This window comes from Antennarius striatus, chromosome 15 (genome assembly GCF_040054535.1).
Source record: "Antennarius striatus isolate MH-2024 chromosome 15, ASM4005453v1, whole genome shotgun sequence".
Classification (NCBI taxonomy): Eukaryota; Metazoa; Chordata; class Actinopteri; order Lophiiformes; family Antennariidae; genus Antennarius; species Antennarius striatus.
In genome coordinates, this window is record NC_090790.1 from 20,049,688 (window position 1) to 20,072,966 (window position 23,279).

Consider the following 23,279-nt stretch of genomic DNA (forward strand, 5'->3'; position numbering starts at 1 on the left):
ATATATATATATATATATATATACACACACAGTATATATATACTGTATGTGTGTGTGAGTAATTGTATACACTGTATATATATATATGCTGCATACACATATATGTACAGTATATACATAAACTGTTTACATTTTATGTATATAGAGTCTATACAGATTATATATACATACACTGTATATACTGTATGTATATGTATATACTGTACATACTGTACATAGCTCTGCCGGGTCGCGTTCTCTGCTGAACAAAGTGACTTTTGTTCCAGCGTGTTCCAGGCGTTCCTGCGCTCTGTTGATTAATTATGGTTTGATATCCACCGCAGCAGATATGCAGGGTATTTTGGGCTTCATGGGAAAGTTTCTGCTGCGACCCAGTTCTGGCCCCAGCGAGGAGGACTCACGAGGGGAGGGGGGGGGGGCATTTTTGGCCATCTCTTGGCCTCGTTGGCTCACGCCACCACCGGCGCCGATCCGGGCCTTCAGATAGGAACACGCCTGCAGCGGCCATCGCCGTGTGTGTGACGCCGCTCCCCTCCACATCCTGTCCTTGAATGACAACTGCTCTTCCTATCAGGTCAACAAACGGGAGGCTAATAGGGGGCCGATAAGCACCCCAGGCAGGAAAGAATGGGCATCTTGTGTCTAAAGGGTTTTGGGTGGATTATGAGAAAATATGTTTTAAAAACTGTAGAAAAGTTGACTTTTTTGTGTGTTTCATCTTTTTTTTTAAAAAAACATACCAAAATCAGGATCAATATATCAGATTGATATAGTACAACTTTATCAAAGATATAACAAAGATGATATGCAAAGAAGAAAAAGAAGAAAAAGACTGATTTGATTTTTAAATTCATGTTTATTTAACAAAAGCCAAATTACAAGATGGTCACTGTGACACAAGATCCAAATGAGATTCACGCAAAAAACAACTCACGTTTCAAAAATCATGAACCCAAACACCAACTGAACACACGTTCCTCCCTCAACACGGAACATAACACACCTTTGACACCTTTGACACTTTTGTAAAAGTGTTTAAATCAAGAAAGAGAAGAAAACCGATGATTTCTGTCGGAAAATTGGTTTTTTTCACTCTTTATTGTTGTACATGTATTTTATAGACGTTTACACACCGGTGACCCTCTGGTACCCCAACTGGGACCCTGGACTGGGCTCCTGCCGCCCCCTATGGAACTACGTTATTTTAATTATTGTTAATTATAGTTAGGTCGTAGATGTATTAACACTCTGATTCGACGGTTTTCTGGCAAACAAATCGCTGCGTTCGGCGTGTTTCCCATGTTTAGTGATTCCCCCCCAGGCGTCTCATTCCTGCCTGTTTGTCTGGGGTCTCGTGGTTCTTCTTCCTCTCTGCTGGGTCGCCCACCTCGGGCCCGTTCACAGGGGGAGAGACAACATGTTAAGTATCTCAAGGCCAAGCCGCCGCTCGCCAAGATAAAAACTCAGGTTCCCAGGCCCTGACAAACAATACCTAGTGCAGCATCACGTCTGGTCACTCCTATCTCCTCGTCCAACCAGACGCACACAACCGACCGCAGGCTGTGTCCCTGGGAGTCCAAGTCGAGCAGGTCGTCTATAGGTTAGCGTCCGACCCGTGCACCATGTCCTTTACCTACACTGTCATGATGGCGCTGCTGGGCTCTTCGGTGGCGCTCGCATTCGTCTTGCGGCCGTCCAAGGAAGAACCTGCACACGCTCCTGCTTCCCATCGCAGGTCAGTGTCGAAACTGTCGTCGTTTGGCGGTTTTTAACTCTCACATCAGTTTTTGATGCAAACCATCTTCTACGCCCATGAAGTGTCTTTTTGTGTCACACAGCTTCTGTTTTAAAAGAAGACTTCCATACTTGTCACGTTGACCGTATCAGATTGTTCAGGTTGATGTGTTGTTATTTATTTTCTATTTTATTTTATTTGACTAACCGCCTTTGCCGTGTGATGTCAGGTGCGAAGGCGGGTCCCTGCAGTCCATCAGGAAGAGCCTCCTCGCCTCCCTCCGCCTGCAGGTCGAGCCCCAGCTTCCTGCCGGGGGGCTGGATGCCATCAGGGAGCAGTGGAGGAGCACCTTCAGCAGCATCCGTCACGTCCTGGTGGACGCCGCAGGTGAGTGGAGCAGCTGTGTGATCGCAGCTGATGTGGATCCGCCAGCCAGAAGCCTGACTCCCTCTCCTCTGCCCCCCCCACCCCCCACCTCCACCCCCAGCTCCTGCAGCCTCCGGATCAGCCGACGGCGGGAACACCACCGGCCTGAGGTGCTGCTCTCTGGACTCTCAGGTGTTCATGAAAGGTGTGCAGCATCAGCCTGTGTTCACGTCTGCGTTCACGTCTGCACACGTTTAACCCGACCTCTCCTTGTCTGACAGATCTGGGCTGGGACAGCTGGGTGGTCTATCCCGACAGCCTCACCATCACTCAGTGTGCACTCTGTGACCCCGAGGTGACCCCCGTGCAGTGCCCGGCGTCCCACAGCCACGCCCAAGACGCTGGCTCACAGGTATTGTGGACGTTGGAGGTTTAACCCTTAGAGACCTATTTAAATGTCTACACACATTACCTAATCGGGTCACAAAAGGGCCGTTTCATAGAAGTGAAGAAAAAAAAAAAGTAATACAGAAATATTTTTTTGTCTTTCAGTGCATCAAATCTTTTCCATTACTTCAGACCTATCCATAGATATAAAGTTTATTATACTTTTATTATTATTATAGATGTTTGTATGGAATTTTTTTTTCTAATGGGAAAAACAAAAATAGAATATTTCCAAAAGTTAGTGCACAGTTTAATACTTCTAATAAAGATATGACAACACTTGACCATGCCAATAATTGGTATCATTATTAACTTTAATGCATTATTAGTTTTTGGTACAAGTAGGATTTTAAATTTTACTCACACATTATCTAATTGGTCTACAAAAGGGTCGCCTCATTAAAAAGTGTTAAAAAAAAATAATACATAAATATTTTTTTCGTTCAATGCATCAGATCTTTTCCATTACTTCAGACCTATCCATTGATATAAAGTGTAATATAATTTTTTCATTATTATTTGTGTTATAATTAGTGCAAAGCTTAATACTTTTGATAAAAATATTATAACCTTGACCATGACAATAATTGGTAACATTATTAAATTTGATGCATTATTAGTTTTTGATACAAGGATAATTTAATCTTAATTTTACTTGAAGATGTTTACCTTTACGTTTGAAATTTAAAATTTACATTTATTAGTTGTCACAAATTCTCATTTATACATGTGTGCAGTTCATTTATGAAAGACCACATTGGTGATTTGGTCATGAATCTTTATGCCTGACTCTTCCTCTCCGTCCCGCTGCAGCGGCCATGTTGCCAGCCCACCTCCCAGAAGATGGTGCCCGTGGTCCACGTGGACGAATCCCACACCGTCTTCATTTCCTCCGTGTATCTGACCGCCAGCTGCGGCTGTGGACACGGCGACGAGTAGAGTTTCCTCCCTCAGTGTATGTGAAGCCTCTGCCCACACTCAGATATAACGTGCACAGTCTGCTGTCTCACGAGCTCACGTCAGCGTTATCGTAGGCCTTATGTTGTGTATTCAACACTGATCGTGGGATCCAAAGCAAAGTCTCTCCAAGAAACTCAGCTTTGCATTCCAGCTCCTCTGTTTGAACTTCAGTACCACAAGTTTAAAAACAAATTGACTTTTTTGTTGCTGTGGGAAAATAAATTTGAAGATTGGGCTTTAATCCAGCGTTCCAAATCATTTTTTTGCACGGACAGAAACACAGGAGATAGTTTTGGACGTGAAGGGTGCTGCAGAACACGCTGCCAGTTTGTCTTTAAATAAACGTCAGGAGGTTTATTTAAAGGCCGCCAACTGTTACTGAGTGTTCCCTCCAAAAATGTGGGGCGGTCGTGAGCCAAACCTTCTAACCGGGGCCAGATTTCTCTCTTCTGATTGGGAAAACAAGGAGAAGGAACCTGAAGCAGGACGAAAGCAGCTGAATGTGCAACTTTTAGAGTAACAGGAGGAAGACAAGTTGCATCCAATAATTCTCCCAGGCTCAAACATCTGCGCTCCACCAACGCCCATTGGCCGCGTTCCATTTTTCCTGTTTAAACTGGTAGAAGATATAAAGAGAACAGTGCAGCCCTGCAAACCTCCCAAAGTCCAACTTCATTAGTGCACATTTGAAACTCTCCCACACAAAAAAGTATGAGAAAGTGAAATTAATTCTAATGAGATGTAAAAAACAACAACAACAAAAATCAATGCTTTAACGTGTTTAATGTCACATTTCAGTTTGCATAAAAAAGAAAATTACAAAAAAAGAGAAAATATAATCCTAATTTCTTTTTTATTCCTGTTGTGTTCTGATTTTATTATTTGATGTGGGGGTTTTTTTTAAACATTTTAACAGCATAACTTTTGTTTTTCTCTGAATTCTATCTTGTATTTTTTTTTTGTATTATATCTGTTACAGTATTGTGTGTTCTTATAGAAGTGTGTTCCCACTCACTCTACAGTTACCTCACCAGTCACGTTTGTGTCGTTCACGAGTGGATTACCACATTTAATCCAACATGTTTATTATCTTTGTGATCCTGATGAGAAATATTATTCATTTGTAACAATTTACTGATTTCTTGCTCGCAGTTCTTTTGAATAAAAGCTGGTTTAAACGGATCGTTTTTGTGTCGACTGCTCAGTGCCGGTGAGGTTTTGTCTTGGATGAGCATCATATTCTTGAAAAGCGTTCTGATTCGTGGCGGCCGACCCGTCCAGGCGCTCAGGACGTCTCTCCAGTCAGACGGTTCATGTTTAGACAGGGGGGGGGGAGGAAATAGCACAGGAAGAAATCTTGGCTCTGCACTCCAGGCGCTGGTGAGGAGGAGAGCAACATGTTGCACACTTTCCAGACCTCCTCTGTATTTCCAGTCGCTCTGCATCCACACTCATGGCTTTTTAACTCTTCCTCCTGCTGCAGCGGGATTATAATCTGTCATTCTGAAAGTGTGCAAACCAGATTTAATCCGGGACTGAAACAACTCTGAAGGAGGCCAGGAAAGGATCCGATCCCCAGCTCATCTCAGCTCCAGCTCAGTGTTCTGACCGTACGGGACAGGATGTCCGGCTGTTTGACGGCGTTGGTGTCGCTCTGCATCCTGTCGCCTCTCCTGCCGGCCGCGGGGGGGCTGGTGTGTTCGGAGAAGGAGACGCTGCTGAGGCAGATGCCCAACGCGGGGGCCCAGCTGACCGACTGTCTGATGGAGTGCACCGGGATGACGTACTTCAGGAAGATACAACTCCAGGACGAGCACAACATACAGTTTAAAGACTCCACGGAAGGTAAGACGTGGTAGCCTCGAACACCAGCTGCGTGACATCGTTGTTTCCAGTGACGTCACAGGAGCTGCAGCTCAAAGCCAGGCTTTGAGACGGTTCATGGAATGAAAACGGAAACCAAAAACTTTGGGTGTTTTGCCAGGAACAAAAACAAAAGCGAAGACTTTATGTATTTTTTAATGTTCTGGAACAAAATCGGGACAGAAAATAATTGTAACCGGTTAAAACCGGTGTTTGTTTGTTTGTTTGTTTTCGTCATTCACTCAATGTGTGATAAGAACGGAGAGAAGGTGAGACAAATCAGCAGCAGGAAAGGACAAGGCAGGCTGTCAATCTGGATTATATTCATAACAAGTAAACAGTGCAGACAGTCAATCTGGATTATATTCAGAACAGGTAAACAGTGCAGACAGTCAATCTGGATTATATTCATAACAGGTAAACAGTGCAGACAGTCAATCTGGATTATATTCAGAACAGGTAAACACTGCAGGCTGTCAATCTGGATTACATTCATGATGGGTAAACAGTGCAGACTGTCAATCTGGATTATATTCATAACAGGTAAACACTGCAGATTTTTAATCTTAAAAAATGTTTAATTTTATAATTTTATTTTTTTAATAGAGATTAACTCATTTATTTTTGCTAGCCGTGATGCTACTTTAGGGTCTCATGTTCCTTCCATCAGTGCTTGATGAATCATTTGCCCCCCCCCACCTTGACCCCCCAGGTGACCTCGGGGAGTACTGCTGGGCCACGGAGCTCAAGTGCACCGTGGGAGAGAGCTTCCAGCGCGCGTACGTCGTGTTGCCCGTGGACACATCCGCTATCGGACACGAGATGCTGGAGGTCAAAGGTCAAACCTCCTCCGCCGCCGTCACACTTCAGGCGCACTGGAGCCACACCGTCATCTCAGACCACTGCGGCCTCCGCTACGACGTCACGCCGCACTTCAGCGCGCAGGACCCCGAGGCGGCGAGCTGGTTCTGCGTACGAGTCGCCGCCGCGGGGGACGTCCTGGGGGACGAGGCCCTCAAGTGCCCCCCCTACCTGGTCACCCTCTGGAGGAGGAATCGAAATCTGTCCAACCAGGAAGGAGGAGGATAAAGTCCCGGAGCGGCCCGATGTTTTTGCTCCTGATGACACTCAGTCAAGTAAACGTGAACGTACGCGAGTATAATCAGAATTTATTACTTTAGACTCCAAGTCCAAATAATTAATGAATATTCTGTCAGTGATTTGTTGTGTTCACCATGTTGGGTAGTTTGATGTTTAAGAATGAACGATACTTTATAAGCTCTTCATGCTGTGGTTTAATGGTAAGTAGTAGCAGTAGAAAAAATGTAATAGACTACATCTGAGCAGTATTTAGTTACATTCAACCAGTGTAACGTCCACAAGGATCACTGACATCTGCTGATTCATGATTTACATGGAGTGTTCAGTCTTTGTGTTATAACCGTGATAATATCTGAGTCATAATTTATTTACCGCTCACAGATCTTTTTTTTTTTTTTTTTATATCCTCTTAACTTTCCTGTCTGTGTTGGACGTCAGTTAAAGTTTTTTCTGTTCAAATCTCTCACGGGACGTTTCTGAAAAAGCCTGTCGAGGTTTTCCTGTTGGAGGAAATGTGGATCAGGTTGGAACAGAACTTTACAAAGAGATGGGAGATACTTCGTTAAAAAATACAATCTGGATGCAATGGAACAGTTCTCATTAAATGAAGGATGTAAATAGATTTGAACAAATATTAAAACTTTTTAAAATCTTCCTTTTCTGTCATGTATTTGAATGTCGGGAAGCTTTAAAGTCAGAACTTTTCAATTAGAATCTATTATCGCAAATGCATTTCTTGTTTCCACTTGATCACTGATGGGATTAAACCAGACTAACAGTAGTTTAATCTGGTCTGCTTCATTGTGCCTTCAGCTTGGATTATTGGGAACTTCTTGTTCCTGCTTGGGTCTGAATGGACCCCTCAAAGTCCTACTAAACTGATGTCAGTTAGTGCAGTTAGTACTGAACCTAATGTAACCCTAGTCCTCCACGAAGAAAACAGTATGGCGCCACCCAGTGGTTGTTAGTGGAACTTCTAGAAGTGTTGGGCCTCGGTCTTTCCTGGATAGCCTCTGGATGGCGCTGTTGTTTCATCACCATATCCTCTGAAGCATGTCTTTCACAACAGGAAGTGGAAACGGTTGAAATGTGGTCAGAAATATGAGTGATTTTAAAATCCACACGTTAAAGTAATGTTTGTTTGGACCAATCACTGCTAAGAGATTGAAGGAAGGCAAATGTTTGTGACCCTGATTAAAACGAGAAAAGGAGCTGGGGCCGTTTATATTGGCATATTATCAATGTTAACTATAACCCCCCCTTAAATCTATCACATGGAGCTTCACAGTCATCTGACAACACCCCAAAACATCTGCAGACCAGGTGTCATCAAGGCAACCGCTGGGCGGCCTTTAGTCCGGCGGGGGCAGAGAAACGAAACAAAGCTAAAAAGAGCAGAAAACAATTTAATGCTTCTTGAACAGTGGACAGATCAAAGTTGGGGGTTTTTAGTTGGAGTTTTAAGAACAGCAGAATTTCAACATGCAAAGAACATCCAGGATGAAATCCATCAGGAAATCTCTAAAGATATGAAGATGCATAATCACATATCGCTTTAACCTGTTTATGTTCAAAACAGCTTTTCAATGAAATAATACAGCTGTTTTTTTTGTTGTTGTTTTTTTAAAGTTGTTCAGCCTTTCTGTGGAGACTCAAATCTTCCACTGTCACTCCAACGCTGGAAACACATGTTTGGAAAGTGTCCTTGACTGCCACGCTCAGGTGCTTTTAATCCATTACATGTACCGTTGTGTTCCATCCATCCATCCATCTATCCATCCATCCTTTCCTTGAGACATTTTCCACCACTGGTCGGTGTTTTCCCCCACCAGCCTCCATCCCAGCCGTAATCCTCCTCCTCATGGACCGAATCAACTTCCAGAGGGCGCCTACTCTTCAATCAGGATGTTCATGTCATCACATTCACTCATTCAACCAACCCCATAGGTCTGTTTTTAGCTGTGATGTCATCCCCCTGCAGTAATGAAATGCACCCAGGGGTCCGATGACCTCGTCCTGTCAGACACAAACAGTGTCTGCTGCTGTGGCGGTGGCCTGTCCAAACCGGTCTCCGACATGCAGGAGACGAATATGTAGACCGGACTGTGATTCTGGGTCGATACACATGGCTAATCAGGACACAGGCGGTCTGTCATTGTTCCTCTGTCCACCACGAGTGTAGATTCACTATGGAGGAATGGGTGTGTTCTCTGCCCTTTGTACCTCTCTGCTGGACTGCCCTGCCTCCAACATTTAGTACAATCCTAGTCTTGCTGCTACAGCAGTTATTCTCACAGATGTCATTTTTCTTCCAAGTCTTGGTAAAAAATTTTTTTTAAAGTTATTAGCTTAACAAATATTGAACAAAAAAAAAATTAGGTCAGAGTCAAAAGTAGAGTTAACAATGGCCAAAACGTTGTATGCTGAGAATCATCACAAACACGTTTTGAAGGTAAATAAAAACCAGTTTTCATTAAATTGATTTGAGAAGTCAGTGATTTATTTTTAAATTAATTGAGTATTACATTACTATTATATCCCTTGAAGATCATTCAAAAAAATGTCCATTTTCAACACGTAATAAATCACACGGAAGAATAAAAACAAAAACATTGGATTTTAAATCCGGGTGTCACGTGACAAACGAGGACGACCTCACAACACGAGCTCATCCAAACACAGCGGACCGTACCAAGTACGTCAGGCGGGGGGTGACGGTGGAAAGTTTTTCCAACTCTAGAGAAGAAGAAAAAACGTTGCATGACAAAACTTCTGTTCGGCCCACCCGTTATATTAATATTTAATCTGGATTTTTAACAGCAACAAAGCGGGTTTAGGAATGTTTTCCGACGGGTTTGCGCTGCATTGAGTGCATAAAACCGAGCTGGACCCCCGGATGGCCGAACGGAGTGGAACAGTCCGGTTCCAGATAGATTGGACGAGCCGAACGGACGACTAGCAAAGAAGTCCGAAACAGCGGCGGCCTGACGGCCATTAGAACCGACGACCTGCCTCCACCCGTCAACAATGTGACCGCATGAGGGGGACGCCGCGGTGAGGACCGTCAGAAACACATGACAACCAACTTTGGTTGTTGTGAAAGGCGCACCATGGCATCTCCACCGAGGTAGGCAGCCCCCGCCGCGGCTAGCCGCTAGCAGCCGCTGGCTTAATTATCTTGGCTCGTTAGCCGAGCTGCTAGCGTCTGCGGGAATGTTGGCCCCCAGAGTCCGTCAGAGTACCAGAAAGGGGGTGCTGGTAGGGTCCTGGAGGTACTGGTGAAATGTTCTGTGGGGTTTTCAGCGTGATAAGCACTCCTGGGTCGGGGGGAGGGTGCGTGGGGTGGGGGGAATCAGCTGGTAAGAGCAGCGGACGTGATTCACCAGTCAAAGGCAAGTCTATTCAGGTAGGTCGTCTACACCAGGTGATAGATGACCTACCTGTACAGGTTTACACCAGGTGATGGATGACCTACCTGTACAGGTTTACACCAGGTGATAGATGACCTACCTGTACAGGTTTACACCAGGTGATAGATGACCTACCTGTACAGGTTTACACCAGGTGATAGATGACCTACCTGTACAGGTTTACACCAGGTGATAGATGACCTACCTGTACAGGTTTACACCAGGTGATAGATGACCTACCTGTACAGGTTTACACCAGGTGATAGATGACCTACCTGTACAGGTTTACACCAGGTGATAGATGACCTACCTGTACAGGTTTACACCAGGTGATAGATGACCTACCTGTACAGGTTTACACCAGGTGATAGATGACCTACCTGTACAGGTTTACACCAGGTGATAGATGACCTACCTGTACAGGTTTACACCAGGTGATGGATGACCTACCTGTACAGGTTTACACCAGGTGATAGATGACCTACCTGTAAAGCCTTCAGCCTTGTACAAAGTTTTACACACATTTTAAAATAATGTATTCTTCTTTCCTTTTTCTTTTTCCTCACTTGTTTTTGAATGAAAACATTTTTTTTAGATATTTGTCTGCATGTTTGAGCACAAGAACGTGCATTTTGTAAAATTTTTAAACTAATTTAATGTTTAGGTTAATTTCTCTTCCTTTGTAATTAAAGTTTTCACATTATTGGATTTTCTCTGTTCTGTTATTGCGGAGAAACAAATTCTTAATAAGAAGAGTGACATCTGTAGGAAATGTTACAAAGATGTTGTGATAATCTGAAGTTAACATCAGCCTTGTTACCTTATTCATACTGGTTTTCCTGCTTTTGTGGTAAATGCATTTCACCTTGTGTGTATGGCGTTCTGTAATTACGACTATTCAGAAGTGATCTATAAGAGTTACGCCTCATGACCAGAGAAACAAGATTAACTGAGGGACCAAAGATCTGTGAGGAATAACAGCCCTGCTGGTTCATATTGTTTGATGTGTTTTATTACCACAATATCAGTATTTATTGTTTAATATCGAGTCTTGGTCGAGACTTATTGCGACATCTTTTTATAAATTTCAAGCTGCCTGTAGGACAAAAGCCGGACTTCCACATTATCTTCCAGCCTCCAGTCGCCCTCAGAGGTGAAGTGTTTGTCAAGAGGAAACCTGTTGTGTTACGATGGTCCTAAAAATTATCTGCTTCTCAAGCTCTTGGCTCATATTCTTACGTATTATTTTTTGTTAAGAAGAAAAGTAAAGTTTGAACTTATTTGGAAACAAGGTGATGCTTTTCCACTTTGTACAACTCTGTCTTAAGGTAGGGGGAAATTATTTTGATTTATTAATTTTTTTCAATGTCAAAACTCTTGTTTTAAGGTGATTCTGGAATTCATCAAATCGGTACATTCACATTTATGGACCAAATTCAGTTCATCTCCCAGCCTCACCTGTCACTTTTACACCTGACACGCTGCTTTGGAAAATTTTAATTCTTTTTATGGTTTTAAAAATATCCGTTCTGAAGGGGCTGTCAGGCTGAAGGGGCGGTGTGTTAAATCCCAGCAGGCTCCTCTGCCGCTGGGCTTTACCAATACCGGGTTCAACGACTTGGGTGGACACTTTCTGCTAAATTAGAAAGCGCTCATCTGGTGTTGCTCCTGTGGTTGTCATGGCAACGTCCCATCGAGGTTGCCGAGGGAATGATCATCCCTTGTATTTTTGGGTAGGAAAAAGTGGCGAATCTGAAAAAGCAGACGAGTGGTTCTTACGCAAGTGTGATAAAGGGTCTCGTCGGGAGGCTCCGCTCTCAGGGGCCCCCGGCGTCGATCTCACCGGAGTCCGGTTCCGTCTGCGCTGACAGAACGTCAGGAGGACGGGTCGTTGTCATCACCCAGTTGATGTGTGCGCGGCCTGCATGCCATCTTTGGGGAGTAGAGATGACAGATGTGAGTGTTGCGGTGAATCCTCATGGCGTCTGCTGGTCTAATTACTCTTGTCTGTAGATATAATGGGCACTGTCTTCTCCCATTAGACGTGGCTGTTCTGCCCTCAGGGTAGACAAGGCCCTGAATTTTCTGGTGTCTTCAGCCAAAACTGATTTTCTGCTAAGAGCCAGGCTGGAAGAGTTTTAAATCAGCCACGCGTCTCCATTCTTCTCAGGAAGTTTAGGTTTTGAACTCAACCTGCTGATCCTGAGTTTTTCCTGGTTATTTGTGATGAGGGTGTCGGTTGAAATGATGCTCCCGGCCCCGTGGTGTTCTTAACGCCGTCTGTCATGTCCTCCAGCGCATACAGTGAAGACAGGAACCTTCTTCGCCTGCGAGCGTGGGAGCAGAGGAACCTGGGTGTGAGCCCAGCCAAAGAGCTGAACGCTGAAAACGTGCCTCTGTTTGGGGAACCGTACAAGGTGAGGCACGTGGACTCAAACCGGTTTGGTTCGATCGCACGTGAATACCAGCGTAGCCTTTAACCTGTGGATGAAAGGATGTTTGTTCTGGACTTTGTGTCGCATTTCAGTGCGAGCGTGAGGGAGTTCTGCAAGTGTGGGTCGTAATTAGACAGCTATGTCCAAATAACAAAGAAATGTTTTCTTGCTCTTCTTACCCAGCTTTTAGGAAACTTGGACTAAAGATGTGAATACATATTTTTTTAAGAGGTGTTTATCAACCTCCAGCAATAAGCCAAGAAAAGATTTCATCAATATTTCAAATATTAATCAGTTTTTTTTGTGGGATTATAAAAGTTTTTACTTTTTCATAGTTGTCTTAACGTACTCTGGGTTTGTTTTATTTTTATGGAGGGTTTAAACATTTATTTGTAGGATAATTGCAAACTAATAAGATGTTTTGTCGTCTGTTTTGCAGACAAAGAAAGGGGATGAACTTTCTAATCGGATCCAGAGGATGCTGGGTAGTTATGAAGATGTGAACAACCCCTGCCCCTTTGCTCTCGAGCCGTTACCCGTTCCTCCTTACGTAACCTCCTCACAGTCCGATCGGGGTCAGCCGCACACGGATAATCCAACCAAGCCTCCATTCCATTACCAGGTCCAGCACATGCCCACCCACAGTCAGCGCGCCCCACCCACCAGTAGTTTATCGTCCCAGCCCACTCGGACCGCCTCCTCCTCGCCCCCCCACCCGGCCGGGCATTCGTCGACGTCCTCCAGCGCGTGTCAAAAGACTAGCGAAGCTCCCTCACACGTCACCGCAGAGATGGGTTCGCCGTCTCCTGATGCTAAACCGGAGCCCTTCTTGTGTTCCGGCGGACGTGATGACATCACCGCAGACGCCGTTCACAGACGCCACGCAGATCACCCCCCCGAAAGTGTCCTTAACCTAAAGCAGTCCCCCAAAGAGGGCTCCCTGCAGCAGGCCGGCAAAGGAAGCGCCCTGCCTTCCCAGACCTTCCCTTCGCTCCTGTCCAAGCAGCCCAGCGCCGCCGTGACCCAGAAGCCCACGGCGTACGTGCGGCCGATGGATGGTCAGGACCAGGTGTTCAGCGAGTCGCCCGAGCTGAAGCCCTCACCTGAGCCGTACGTGCCTCTACCGGAGCCAATCAGCAAGTCTGAGCTGGAGAAAACCAGCTTATTTCCACAGTACCTGGAGGTGAGTGGATCATCTTTAGTCTGGAATAAACTGTTAGTTATTCCTGTTGCTGCGGCGCAGCAGAACATTCCAAACGCTGTGGCTCTGAAGTTCCTGCTTGACTGAAGGTATTCAGTCGGGTTTGTGTTGTTTTGGAGAATCTGTCTGACCTCCAGTTTAACTCTGTGTGCACACACACACACGCACACACACACACACACACACACACACACACACACACACACACCTGCAGCGCTCCTCCCTGCTGCTGTTCTCACTGCTGTGACTGAACATAGCAGCTTATCAGCGATCCTTAACGAAGCCTCAAATGCGTGTCCAGGGCGTAACCTCACCATTACCCAGCATGCCTCTGGGGTTTAATCAAATGTCAAATGCATCGTTTTGCCAGAAAAAGGATTCCAATTTGGTTGTGCAAACCAAAACGAATCCAGTGTGCCGTCGTTCCTCGTGGTTAATGCATTCCAGGAACCACACGCAATTAATAAATTCCGCGATAGAGCGACAACCTATTTATCTTATTATTTACAGTAATTTAAACGTTTCTGAACCCCCCCTCACTGATACTAAACCACCTTCCATCTGTATTACCTTTAAAACACTCTGATAGACTGTTAAAAGCACTTTTGTGTCTCAAGGAAGTCTGAGACTCACAGAACGTAGCGCACTTTTTGGATGCAGTCAGCCAATAGAATGAGCGTACGGTATCACGTGACGGCCTACTAAAAATCTCATCTTCAGCTGCTTTTTCCTCATTGTGGATCACGGGGGTTGCTACAGACTGATATGATATTGTGTTTTATTCCGATTTATTGAACAGTAATCTGATATTATGTGCTTTTAACGGTTTACTAGTGGTTTTATAATGCTAATATTTGTGGCGGACAGACTTAAAGTGGAGGGAAACGACATCAACTTGTTTATTTTTCCGTCTATTCTTTCTAAAAACTGACGTCTAATCAAGACCGACCTGAGCCGAGGTTCACCTGGACCTGCAGAGCTGTGGAAACTCTAACCTGAAGGCGCCAGCTGACGTCATGTCGCTGCGTTGTTGTTTCAGGTGTGTGTTTCCTTGGCTGCTGCAGGAACACCAGAACAATAAATGATCTTTGTCACTGACTTGCTTCACCACTGCGGGGCCCGTCAGTCGGACCTTATCTCCATCCATTCAGACAGAACACCTGAATGACAGCGCTGCACACACACACACACACACACACACACACACACACACACACACACACACACACACACACACACACACACACACACACACACACACACACACTCACGGTTTATCTAGTGTTGGCCAACGTCAGCGCTGGTTGCGTCACACGGTCCTGACATCACAGGACGCGGCGTTTTAACAGCTCATTCTAGTGTACCCGTTACCATGGTTACCAAATGATTTGCGTAATCGCTGACTGGACTCTTCCAGATCATCTTGAGCTTCGAACACTTGGCTAACGGTTTCATTCATTGGTTGAACTTCTTTAAATGTGAATCAGAATCGTGACGCAGACGTCCACCTCGGCGTCACGGTTCGGAGTGTAGCCTGCAGCGGCAGTTTTCAACTTGACACCGCGGGCGGAGCTGCGAGATGACGCAGAAAGAACTGGAAAATCCTCCTCCGGTCTGAAGCCACTGGTTTAGCAGCTCTGGGCTCACGGCTGAGTTATGCCCAACTTTAGGAGATTTGACAACCCGCGTAACTACCCCCGCCATCGCGAGTTGGTGAATGTCGGGTGATTATCGGTTATTAACTGGTTTATTAATGCAGCTGCTCTCAGCTTCAGGGGTTTTGTTTATGTTAACCCAACTAAAATGTGCTTTTTGGAACACTTCCTGTTTTGACTGTTGTGATTGGATGGTCAGGAAATCCCGGACTGGAGCGTTTCTGTCGAGTGGACTGGACTGAATCCTCTGAAGCTGTGTTTTTATTTTTGATCTTTTACTCTTCACATGTTTTAAAATGTGATTCATGCTGTGGGGAGTTTATTCAAAATTTTTTTCCTGCAGCAAATGATAAATTAGTCATGATAAATGTCTTTATGAAAACATGAACGCATCATGATATGCCTTTGCCTTCTTTTGCATTTGCGTTCATTGTGTTATAATAAAGTTCAGACCTAAGACTTTTATTGAGCTTTATTTTTTAAATCTCATGCATGCGTGTTAAACTCTCATCATTAACCCGTTCCTTTCCTGTGTCGCCAGCAGAAAGAAGCGTCCATCTGTGTTTGGATGAGAGGCTAAGCTAAGTGAAACTATGAATAATTATTCCTTTCTTCTCCTCAGACAAAAACCAGTGAAGTTCACTGTGTTGACGACATACTAAAGGTAAGACCAGACCACTGAGAGACACACACATGTGAAAATCAATGGTGTTTAAATAAAAACCAAGCATTTTTTGGTGTTTTTATATGAGATGTTTATTTTATTTTTGTCGTATATCTGCAGTCGAACCTTCTCCAGATGTTTGCTCACGGCGCACCCGTCACGTTGTGTGGTCACGGACGTGTTTTTACCCGTGTTACTACCTGTTCCTGCACAGATTCAGCTGCATTCTGAACCTAACAGCCTTTTCTCAACACAAGTTGAGCAACTCCTGATAAACTGTCCTTTATCTGCAGCTGCAGGCTTTCGGTACAACACGGGGTTTATGTTCATGTTTGAAACCAAAAAATGTTCAAGGGATTTTTTTCTTTTGACGTTTTCTTATTTCTCATTAGAAATAAACACCCAGGGAGAGAAGAGTTCAAACTCTCCTCTATTTATCCCTTTATTTCTAAAGTCAACTGTCAGGTTTCATATTTGTTTAAGAAAACGAATGCGAGTGAGGACGCGCTGTCGCAGCCGTGACGGAGCCAACGAGCGCCGGCACACAGAAAGCGTCTTAAGTAGCCATGATGTAGAACAGACAAGGTCTTCATGTGAATCTGCTGGGATGGGAGTCGATCCCAAAACCACCGTGTGTCAAGAAACTGAGGTTTAAACATGATTCAGAGCGACGGTGACACGGCGCCGTCGGTGGCTGAATTTTTTAGACGTCCTCCCTGCAGGTTTCCTCTGGTTTGTTTAGCCTTAGTTTGAGTTGACCTTTGGGCGGCGAGGGCTTCGACGTCAAGCGTCTGTTTGCTTTATGCTTGATTTTTAACCCCTTCCTTCCCCACAGGAGATGACCCACTCATGGCCCCCCCTCCTGGCAGCCATACACACACCTAGTACAGGTGAACTCTCCAAATCCCTGTTCTCAGCCAAGGTAAGAGGCCGTTCTAGTGAATGTAGTTTTGAACAGCGTGCGTCAGCTGTTTCATGACATCAAAATTACAAGAATAAACTAATATGGATTCAAATAATAAATTGTGTCGGTGGTGTTTTATTTCTTATCAGCTGTTTGTCTTTGCAGGAGGCAGATCATGTGTCTTCAGGACAAAGTGAGTAAAGGGGGATTATTTACAATATTTTCTGAAACCTCCCAAAAGCCTTTCTTATCAAATTATGATGATGGTGTCTTTCTAAGTTAATTAGGACCCCTAACCTCGGGCTCATCAACAGATCCGTGACGCTCCGTGTTTCCTTTGCTCTTCTTCCAGAAAACGATGACTCCACTCGTTCAGATCCATCCCAGCTCCCCCAGCAGAGCTCCTCACCGTACGTTCAGTCGCTCCACATCCATGTGACGACCCGGGTTCGACTACACGACCCGCTAGAGTCATCAGACGACAGCCTTAACCCGTCGTGATTGTTGAAGGTGTGTGTGTGTGTGTTTGTGTGCGCGCGCTGCAGTGTGCTCGAAGCGGCTCAGTCCAGGGGGGTCGAGTCCGCCAGCTCCAGCGACTCGGACAGCAGCTGCAGGTCCGAGTCGGACGGCGAAGGCGCCGCGGACGAGCGGCATCAACGCTACGTGAAAACTGAGGTCACTAGTTTGTTTTTGTGTTGTTTGTAGAGAGGAAGTAGATGTTTCTAGTCCTGATCTTCTTCCTGCTTCCACAGCCCGACATTCCTTCGGCGACCCACGACTGGCAGCTGGTGAACTGGATCCGGTCCAGCCTGAAGAACTCCAGCGCCGACGGTCAAGGCGTCAAACGCCCCTCGGAGAGCCTCGCCGGCAAACGCCCCCCAGCCCCTCAGAGCTCCACGAGCTCCGGTGTGGAGGGGGAGGCCGCCGCCGCCGCCCGTGAGTCAAAACCTCCACACCCTGAACTCCAGGAGTTCTGTGGTGGTGCCGGAACCGTTCCCCAGCAGAACCACCACAACAACAACGATTCAGAGAGCCGCAAAAGGAAGCCGGCATGCCCCGCGTCCTCCTCCAAGCCAGCGCGGGCCGACGGCGTCGGCACGAAGTGCGAGGAGGCGGTGGCCTCGCCGGACGAGGACCCGTGTTTCACCGATCGGCCCAAAGTCAAGATGAAACCGGGGCGGAGCAAAAAGAGCCGGGACAGAGGCGGCGCCGCCAGAAACCACAGGAAGAGGACTCAGAATCACACGTCTCTGGACGAGTCCAAGGTGGACTGTCCGTCATGTGGGGGGCGAGACCCCAACCCCTGCTCCTGTCCCGCCCAAAGCCCCCCTCATCCTGACCGGCAGTCTCCTGCCCCGCCCCTCAGGATGAGCAAATCAAAGTCTGAGACCAACTGCAAGAAAGACACAAAGGTCGCTGACAGAACCGCCCACAAGCCCCCTGGGAAGGCAGGGCGCACATCGGGGAGCACCCGGGAACCCCCCCCACCTCCAGTGTGCCTCATTGTAAGGATCGATCTCAGTTTGCTCTCCAGAGTCCCCCCCACCTCCAGCAAAGCGAAGACACCGAGACGGGTCACCGCGCCGGCCGGAAGGGGCGGGGACACGCCGGCGGCGACAAAACGTACCAAAACCAGCAAAACCCGCTTACCTCATGAGGTGAGACGAGACGCCGTTTTCCAGTCGGGGCGCAGGAAGAGTAGCGATGCGTTTCTGACCCCCCCCCCCGATGTGTCATCTGTCGTTTTCAAGGTGGAGGTAGACGCGTCTGCTCCCAGGAAGAAACCGAGACTGGAAAACCAGAATACCTCAAGTCACACCGTCAAACCAGAGTAGGTGTCACTGAGACCGCGACAGCTTCTTGTCTGTTGTGGCGGGGATGATCGATCGATTGATCTATCGATTGATTGATTGATCTTATCACCTGCAGAAAACCCAGGAAGTCCACGACGGGCCGGGATCGAAAGAAAACCAACAAACACCCGGTTCCTCTGCAGCAGCCTCCGACTCCCAAAGACGCCGCCAAAGAGTTAAAGGTGCGCAAACGCAAACCGGAGGACACTCCCCCAACCAGGAAGGAGGAGACGAGCGAAAACGCAAAGCGCAAGAGGAGCGGCGGGAAAAACGCCGAGCACGAAAACGGTTCGAAGGTGAACGTCAGGGATTTCCAGCAGCGTTCGGTGATGTTGTTTTTCCTTTAGCGTTAAAAACGGTTCTTCAGGCTTTCATAGTTTAGTGATTGTGTGGATTTAAATAATAATGAACTGAACGTCTGCGCAGCAGAAACGGACAAAGAACGGGTTCGTCGTCCCGTCGTCTTCACAGCCCACCAAGAAGGGTTTGACCAGCAAACCAGAGGACAGGTAAAAAAAAACCCAGTTTTTTTCACCGATTCAGAATTCATTCATTCACTTCATTCATTCATTCAGTTTTTGTCCACTTTTGTGTTTTTTGTCATCTACGCGTTGATCTCGAATTGCTAAGTGCGCTAACGAAGCTGCGTGTCGCTCGCAGGGAGTATCCAGTGAAGCATTACATCAAAGAGGCCAAAAAACTGAAGCACAAAGCAGACGCTGAGGTGAGTTCCCGTGCCGGTCGTCATGACGACCGGCCGTCTTGGAGAGTTCATCGGGCGTGATTCCGTTTCTCTTCTGCAGCCAGATAAAGTCCGTAAAGCTCTCAGCTACATGGATTCGGCCATGTACTTCGTGGAGAGCGGCATCGCCATGGAGAAGGATCCTCAGATCTCCATGTCCTCCTACACCATGTTCGCAGAGACGGTGGAGCTGCTCAAGTACGAAACCGCTTCCGTTAGCCGTCCGCTAGCACGGCGTAGCGTCCAGACGGTGACCGTCTCTCTCTCTGCTCGCACAGGTTCGTACTGAAGCTGAAAATCCCAGAGGACCCCTCGGCCCCGCCCGCAGAAAAAGACTTTTTAGCTTTATGGTAAGAGAATTGTTTTACTTGTCATTCCTGTTATCAGGATTATTGATTATTGTTCATTGGAACTCGACCTGAGCACTGAAGTCGTTTATGGAAGGACTGATATTACAGGTAGTCCTCAAGATACGAACATCCGACTTATGAACCACTGCCGAGCAGCGTAACATCAACATATGTTCAGATTCCACGTGTCATGTTAACGTGACTCAGCAGATGTCACACTCAGTGACCAGTTTGCTCTGATGTCACTTCCTGTGGTCTTTTGGTCTTTCCTGTTGGCGTCATCTACCACGTTTCTCATTTTCTCCACATCTCTGTGAACTTCTGAGCAGAAAACGAACCCACAATGCATTTCTGTTCATGGAGACGTACACACACCTCAGTGGATTAAAGCTGGGCTTAGCCTCTACACCCCCCAGGAGAAAATTCCTTCAGCAGAGGTAGAGATGTTAAAGTTACATTGCGGTACTACAAAATTTATTATTATGGGATGTTTTAATGTCCTGCAATTGTTTCTGGTCAGTCTGAGGGAACAGAATTTTAGTATTTACAGTAGTAATGACATTAGTATTTAGAGTAGTAATGACATTAGTATTTACAGTAGTAATGACATTAGTATTTAGAGTAGTAATGACATTAGTATTTAGAGTAGTAATGACATTAGTATTTAGAGTAGTAATGACATTAGTATTTAGAGTAGTAATGACATTACTTTGGTATTAAAGTAGTAATGACCACTAAATGGCCTCAGATGGAGATTATAGATTGAAATTTAATAAATAACTTATGAACCATTCATTTTATGAACAGCCTCTCGGAGCCAGTTGTGTTTGTAGGTTGAGGACCACTTGTTCGTAGCTTGAGGACTACCTGTAAGCCTGTCTGTGGTGTCTGTGCTGAATAATCCAGTAATCGTTGTGTCTTTAGTTTGAAGTGCCAGTCTCTCTTGCATATGGCCATGTTCCGCCACAAACACAAAACTGCACTCAAGTATTCAAAGATGCTCTCCGACCACTTCAAGGTAGATCATGAGTTCATATATTTAAAGCGAGTTTGAAACAAACGCCTCTACGTTGACGTTTAAATTTGGATCTTTTCCAGAACCCCTCCCACAAAGCCTTCAGTCCTTCTGTCGTGACGTCAAAGTAAGTCCTCTCCTGGGATACGTTAACCCCTCCGTCGCTGTAGCACCTCCTGAAGGCGTTTCTCCACCCTCTCCAGGGTCGACACCCCCACCCCCGGCACGCCGTCTCCCGCCAACACCTCCAGCAGCTCGGGTCCCGGCTCCAATCAGGGCGTCGGCGGCTCCGTTGTGGATCCCGTCTGCGGCGGCGTGACGGTCCCTCTGGCCATCGAACAAGTAGCTTCCTCCTACGTGAACATCACCTCGTTGTTCCTGAGCGCTCAGGACACCTGGGAGCAGGCTGAGGCACAGGCGCACAGAGGCAGCGGTAAGAACGGCGGATTAAGGTTTCGGCTTTAGTGTGATGGAACGACTCGGAGGCAGAGGCTTCTGGGAGATGCTGGGTTGTTTGGAGATCTTCAGGAAATTTAACTGTTGCTGGAGCCACACAGCTGATGTGGGTTTAGTTTTGTAACGTCTGTGACCTTTGAACCCGTCTGTCCCTCCACAGGAATGCTGGCGGAGCTGGACAGAACTGTGGGCCGACTGAACCTGATGTCCAGCATGAGCGCTCTGGTGCGTTACACGAGGCAGGGCGTCCAGAGGCTGAGGCAGGCCAGCCAGAAGACCAAGTGACCAACCAATGACCCCCTCCTCCCCGTGACCTCTATGACCTCTGACTCCTGTAACCAGAACCGGCTCGTCTGTGCAAGCCGGCGCTTTCTTTACGACACATAGACTCATCAAAAAGTACGCTTGTTCAGTTTCTCACGTGGATGTTGGTGTCACTTCCTGTCTGTTGCTTTCCGGTTTTTCTCAGCTGATGTCACGACGAATCTTTGAATCAGGGCTTTTATTCCATGAGTGGCCTTAAAAAACGTTTGGATAGACGTCAGACCCGAGCTAAGCCAATGGAAGCTGACTAAATGCAGCCTCAACACTACTGTAGCATCAAAATAAAAGCAGGATCATGTTTGGGCTCTTCTGCCACAAAGGTTTCATGGTTTAGTTTCTCTTTAAAAGAGATTGATTTTCCCTTTTTCAGTGTAAATATTCTTGATTTGGTTTCAGGTATTTTTTTATAATCCACAAATTTTACCCCAAAATCGGAGGGACTTCAGATGTGATTCACACGCGGTGAACGTCTTCTTGTCTTCACTGGTGAAAAGAAGGGGGTGGAATTATTGCTGCCAAAAATATTTAGACATTTCTCTCACGTCTGCATTCAGTGTACCTGACCTACGCTGTCAGGCCTCCAAAGTGTTGCCAGATTTAAAGCGCGTATCAGAATGAATTGTTCACTTCATGCATCAATAAGGAAATAAAGAGGTATTTTTGGGGCATTAATGATGTCACTGTGAAGAAGCCGGTGTCTGATTGGCTGAAATCTCACTGAACCCCGCAAGCAAAAAAAAAAAGACGACGTAAATTAACAATCTTGAACTTCTAAGTTTAAGTATTAAATACTCAAGGAAAAGAAATGAGGTGCAAAGATTAAGAACAGAAGCACTTCGACCACGTCTTCATGAATGTTCTGCGTCTCAGAGGTTTCATGTCGAGAACGAAGTGCAAGAACAAAACGGGGACGATATTCCAGCCCTGACTCTGGTCGAGGGGGACGTATGTGTTGATTCAGACTGGCGTTAAGTTTTGAAACGGTATGAAACTGCATTAGTGTTCCCTTTCTTTGTTTTTGCACCAGTAAGCTACCTTCCTGTGTTTTCCACACTTTTGTTGAGTAGCAGACGTTGCAATGGAACGTTTTCCTGTAGCTGTGGGGTTCAAATAAAAAGCCAAACGATAGCTTACTAAAGAATGCACTTTTTGAGTATTTGTAATTTCAGTGTGTTGTTCCACCGGCGGGACTGTGCCAGACTTTACTCTTATTTATTGTAACTTTGATTCTCATCAATGAAGAGTTTTGTTGTCCCAAGTTTTTTTTTTAGTCACAGCCTTTTATTGGTTTACAGGGGACACAAAAGTAATCAGTATGAAATCGTGACGCGAGAACAGAAATATGGGATTGACTTTCTGGGAATGAGCATTGTTGTGTTTTGGAATGTTTTTCCCATTAAGTCAGTCTTCGACGATGAAGGGCAAAATGAGGATGACGAAGTTGATTTTCTTTGAACACTGTGACTCAGAAACCATCAGCAGACCGCTGCCGAGACGATCGCACCCCAGGTCGTCCCGGCAGTCGACATTCAGAAATTATACGACTTCAACGGTTCATTTGTCACGTTCGTCGTTTCCGACCTGTAGTTTTATTTTAAATCATCCGAGATTGTTGGTGTTTCATCTGTGAATCTCAAGTTTACACTTTGTGTCCGAAGAATCGCTGGGAAAAAAAAAATGGAAGGATGCTTTTTTTTTGTTTTCCTTTTGTGAAATATGTGAAGAATTTGTGTTGCGGTGTACAGAGAAATAAACACTGAAGACAAGGTCATTGTTTTATTGTTTCACACAATTTGAT

General features: G+C 45.9%; 2 protein-coding genes across 7 annotated transcripts; both read left to right on the forward strand.

Moving 5' to 3' along the window:
• The first annotated feature begins 760 nt into the window (after positions 1-760).
• On the forward strand, positions 761-4,118 carry gsdf (gonadal somatic cell derived factor). Its single transcript, XM_068334075.1, has 5 exons — positions 761-1,735; positions 1,965-2,122; positions 2,223-2,306; positions 2,383-2,513; positions 3,362-4,118. The coding sequence occupies exons 1-5, from the start codon at positions 1,623-1,625 to the stop codon at positions 3,485-3,487; spliced, it is 612 nt and encodes a 203-aa protein (XP_068190176.1). The 5' UTR covers positions 761-1,622; the 3' UTR covers positions 3,488-4,118.
• Positions 4,119-9,209: 5,091 nt separating this feature from the next.
• aff1 (AF4/FMR2 family, member 1) lies at positions 9,210-23,273 on the forward strand. 6 transcript variants are annotated; one of them, XM_068334343.1, is made up of 19 exons: positions 9,216-9,599; positions 12,179-12,299; positions 12,757-13,500; positions 15,796-15,837; positions 16,673-16,759; positions 16,907-16,934; positions 17,094-17,151; positions 17,287-17,416; positions 17,494-18,399; positions 18,493-18,572; positions 18,671-18,920; positions 19,021-19,103; positions 19,255-19,318; positions 19,398-19,534; positions 19,615-19,686; positions 20,611-20,704; positions 20,785-20,828; positions 20,905-21,134; positions 21,318-23,273. In XM_068334343.1, the coding sequence occupies exons 1-19, from the start codon at positions 9,547-9,549 to the stop codon at positions 21,440-21,442; spliced, it is 3,348 nt and encodes a 1,115-aa protein (XP_068190444.1). In that variant the 5' UTR covers positions 9,216-9,546; the 3' UTR covers positions 21,443-23,273. The 6 variants fall into 6 exon arrangements, with proteins under 6 accessions (XP_068190449.1, XP_068190444.1, XP_068190445.1 ...); XM_068334344.1 differs by having other exon boundaries at positions 19,024-19,103; XM_068334345.1 differs by having other exon boundaries at positions 18,671-18,890.
• Positions 23,274-23,279: the final 6 nt, after the last annotated feature.

Coding starts and splice junctions, on each gene's coding strand:
- gsdf (XM_068334075.1), top strand. CDS start 1,623: ATGTCCTTTACCTACACTGTCATGATGGCGCTGCTGGGCTCTTCGGTG. Junction 1,736..1,964: donor GCTCCTGCTTCCCATCGCAG/GTCAGTGTCGAA, acceptor GTGTGATGTCAG/GTGCGAAGGCGGGTCCCTGC. Junction 2,307..2,382: donor CTCTCAGGTGTTCATGAAAG/GTGTGCAGCATC, acceptor CTTGTCTGACAG/ATCTGGGCTGGGACAGCTGG.
- aff1 (XM_068334343.1), top strand. CDS start 9,547: ATGACAACCAACTTTGGTTGTTGTGAAAGGCGCACCATGGCATCTCCA. Junction 16,935..17,093: donor TCATGTGTCTTCAGGACAAA/GTGAGTAAAGGG, acceptor CTCTTCTTCCAG/AAAACGATGACTCCACTCGT. Junction 21,135..21,317: donor ACAGGCGCACAGAGGCAGCG/GTAAGAACGGCG, acceptor GTCCCTCCACAG/GAATGCTGGCGGAGCTGGAC.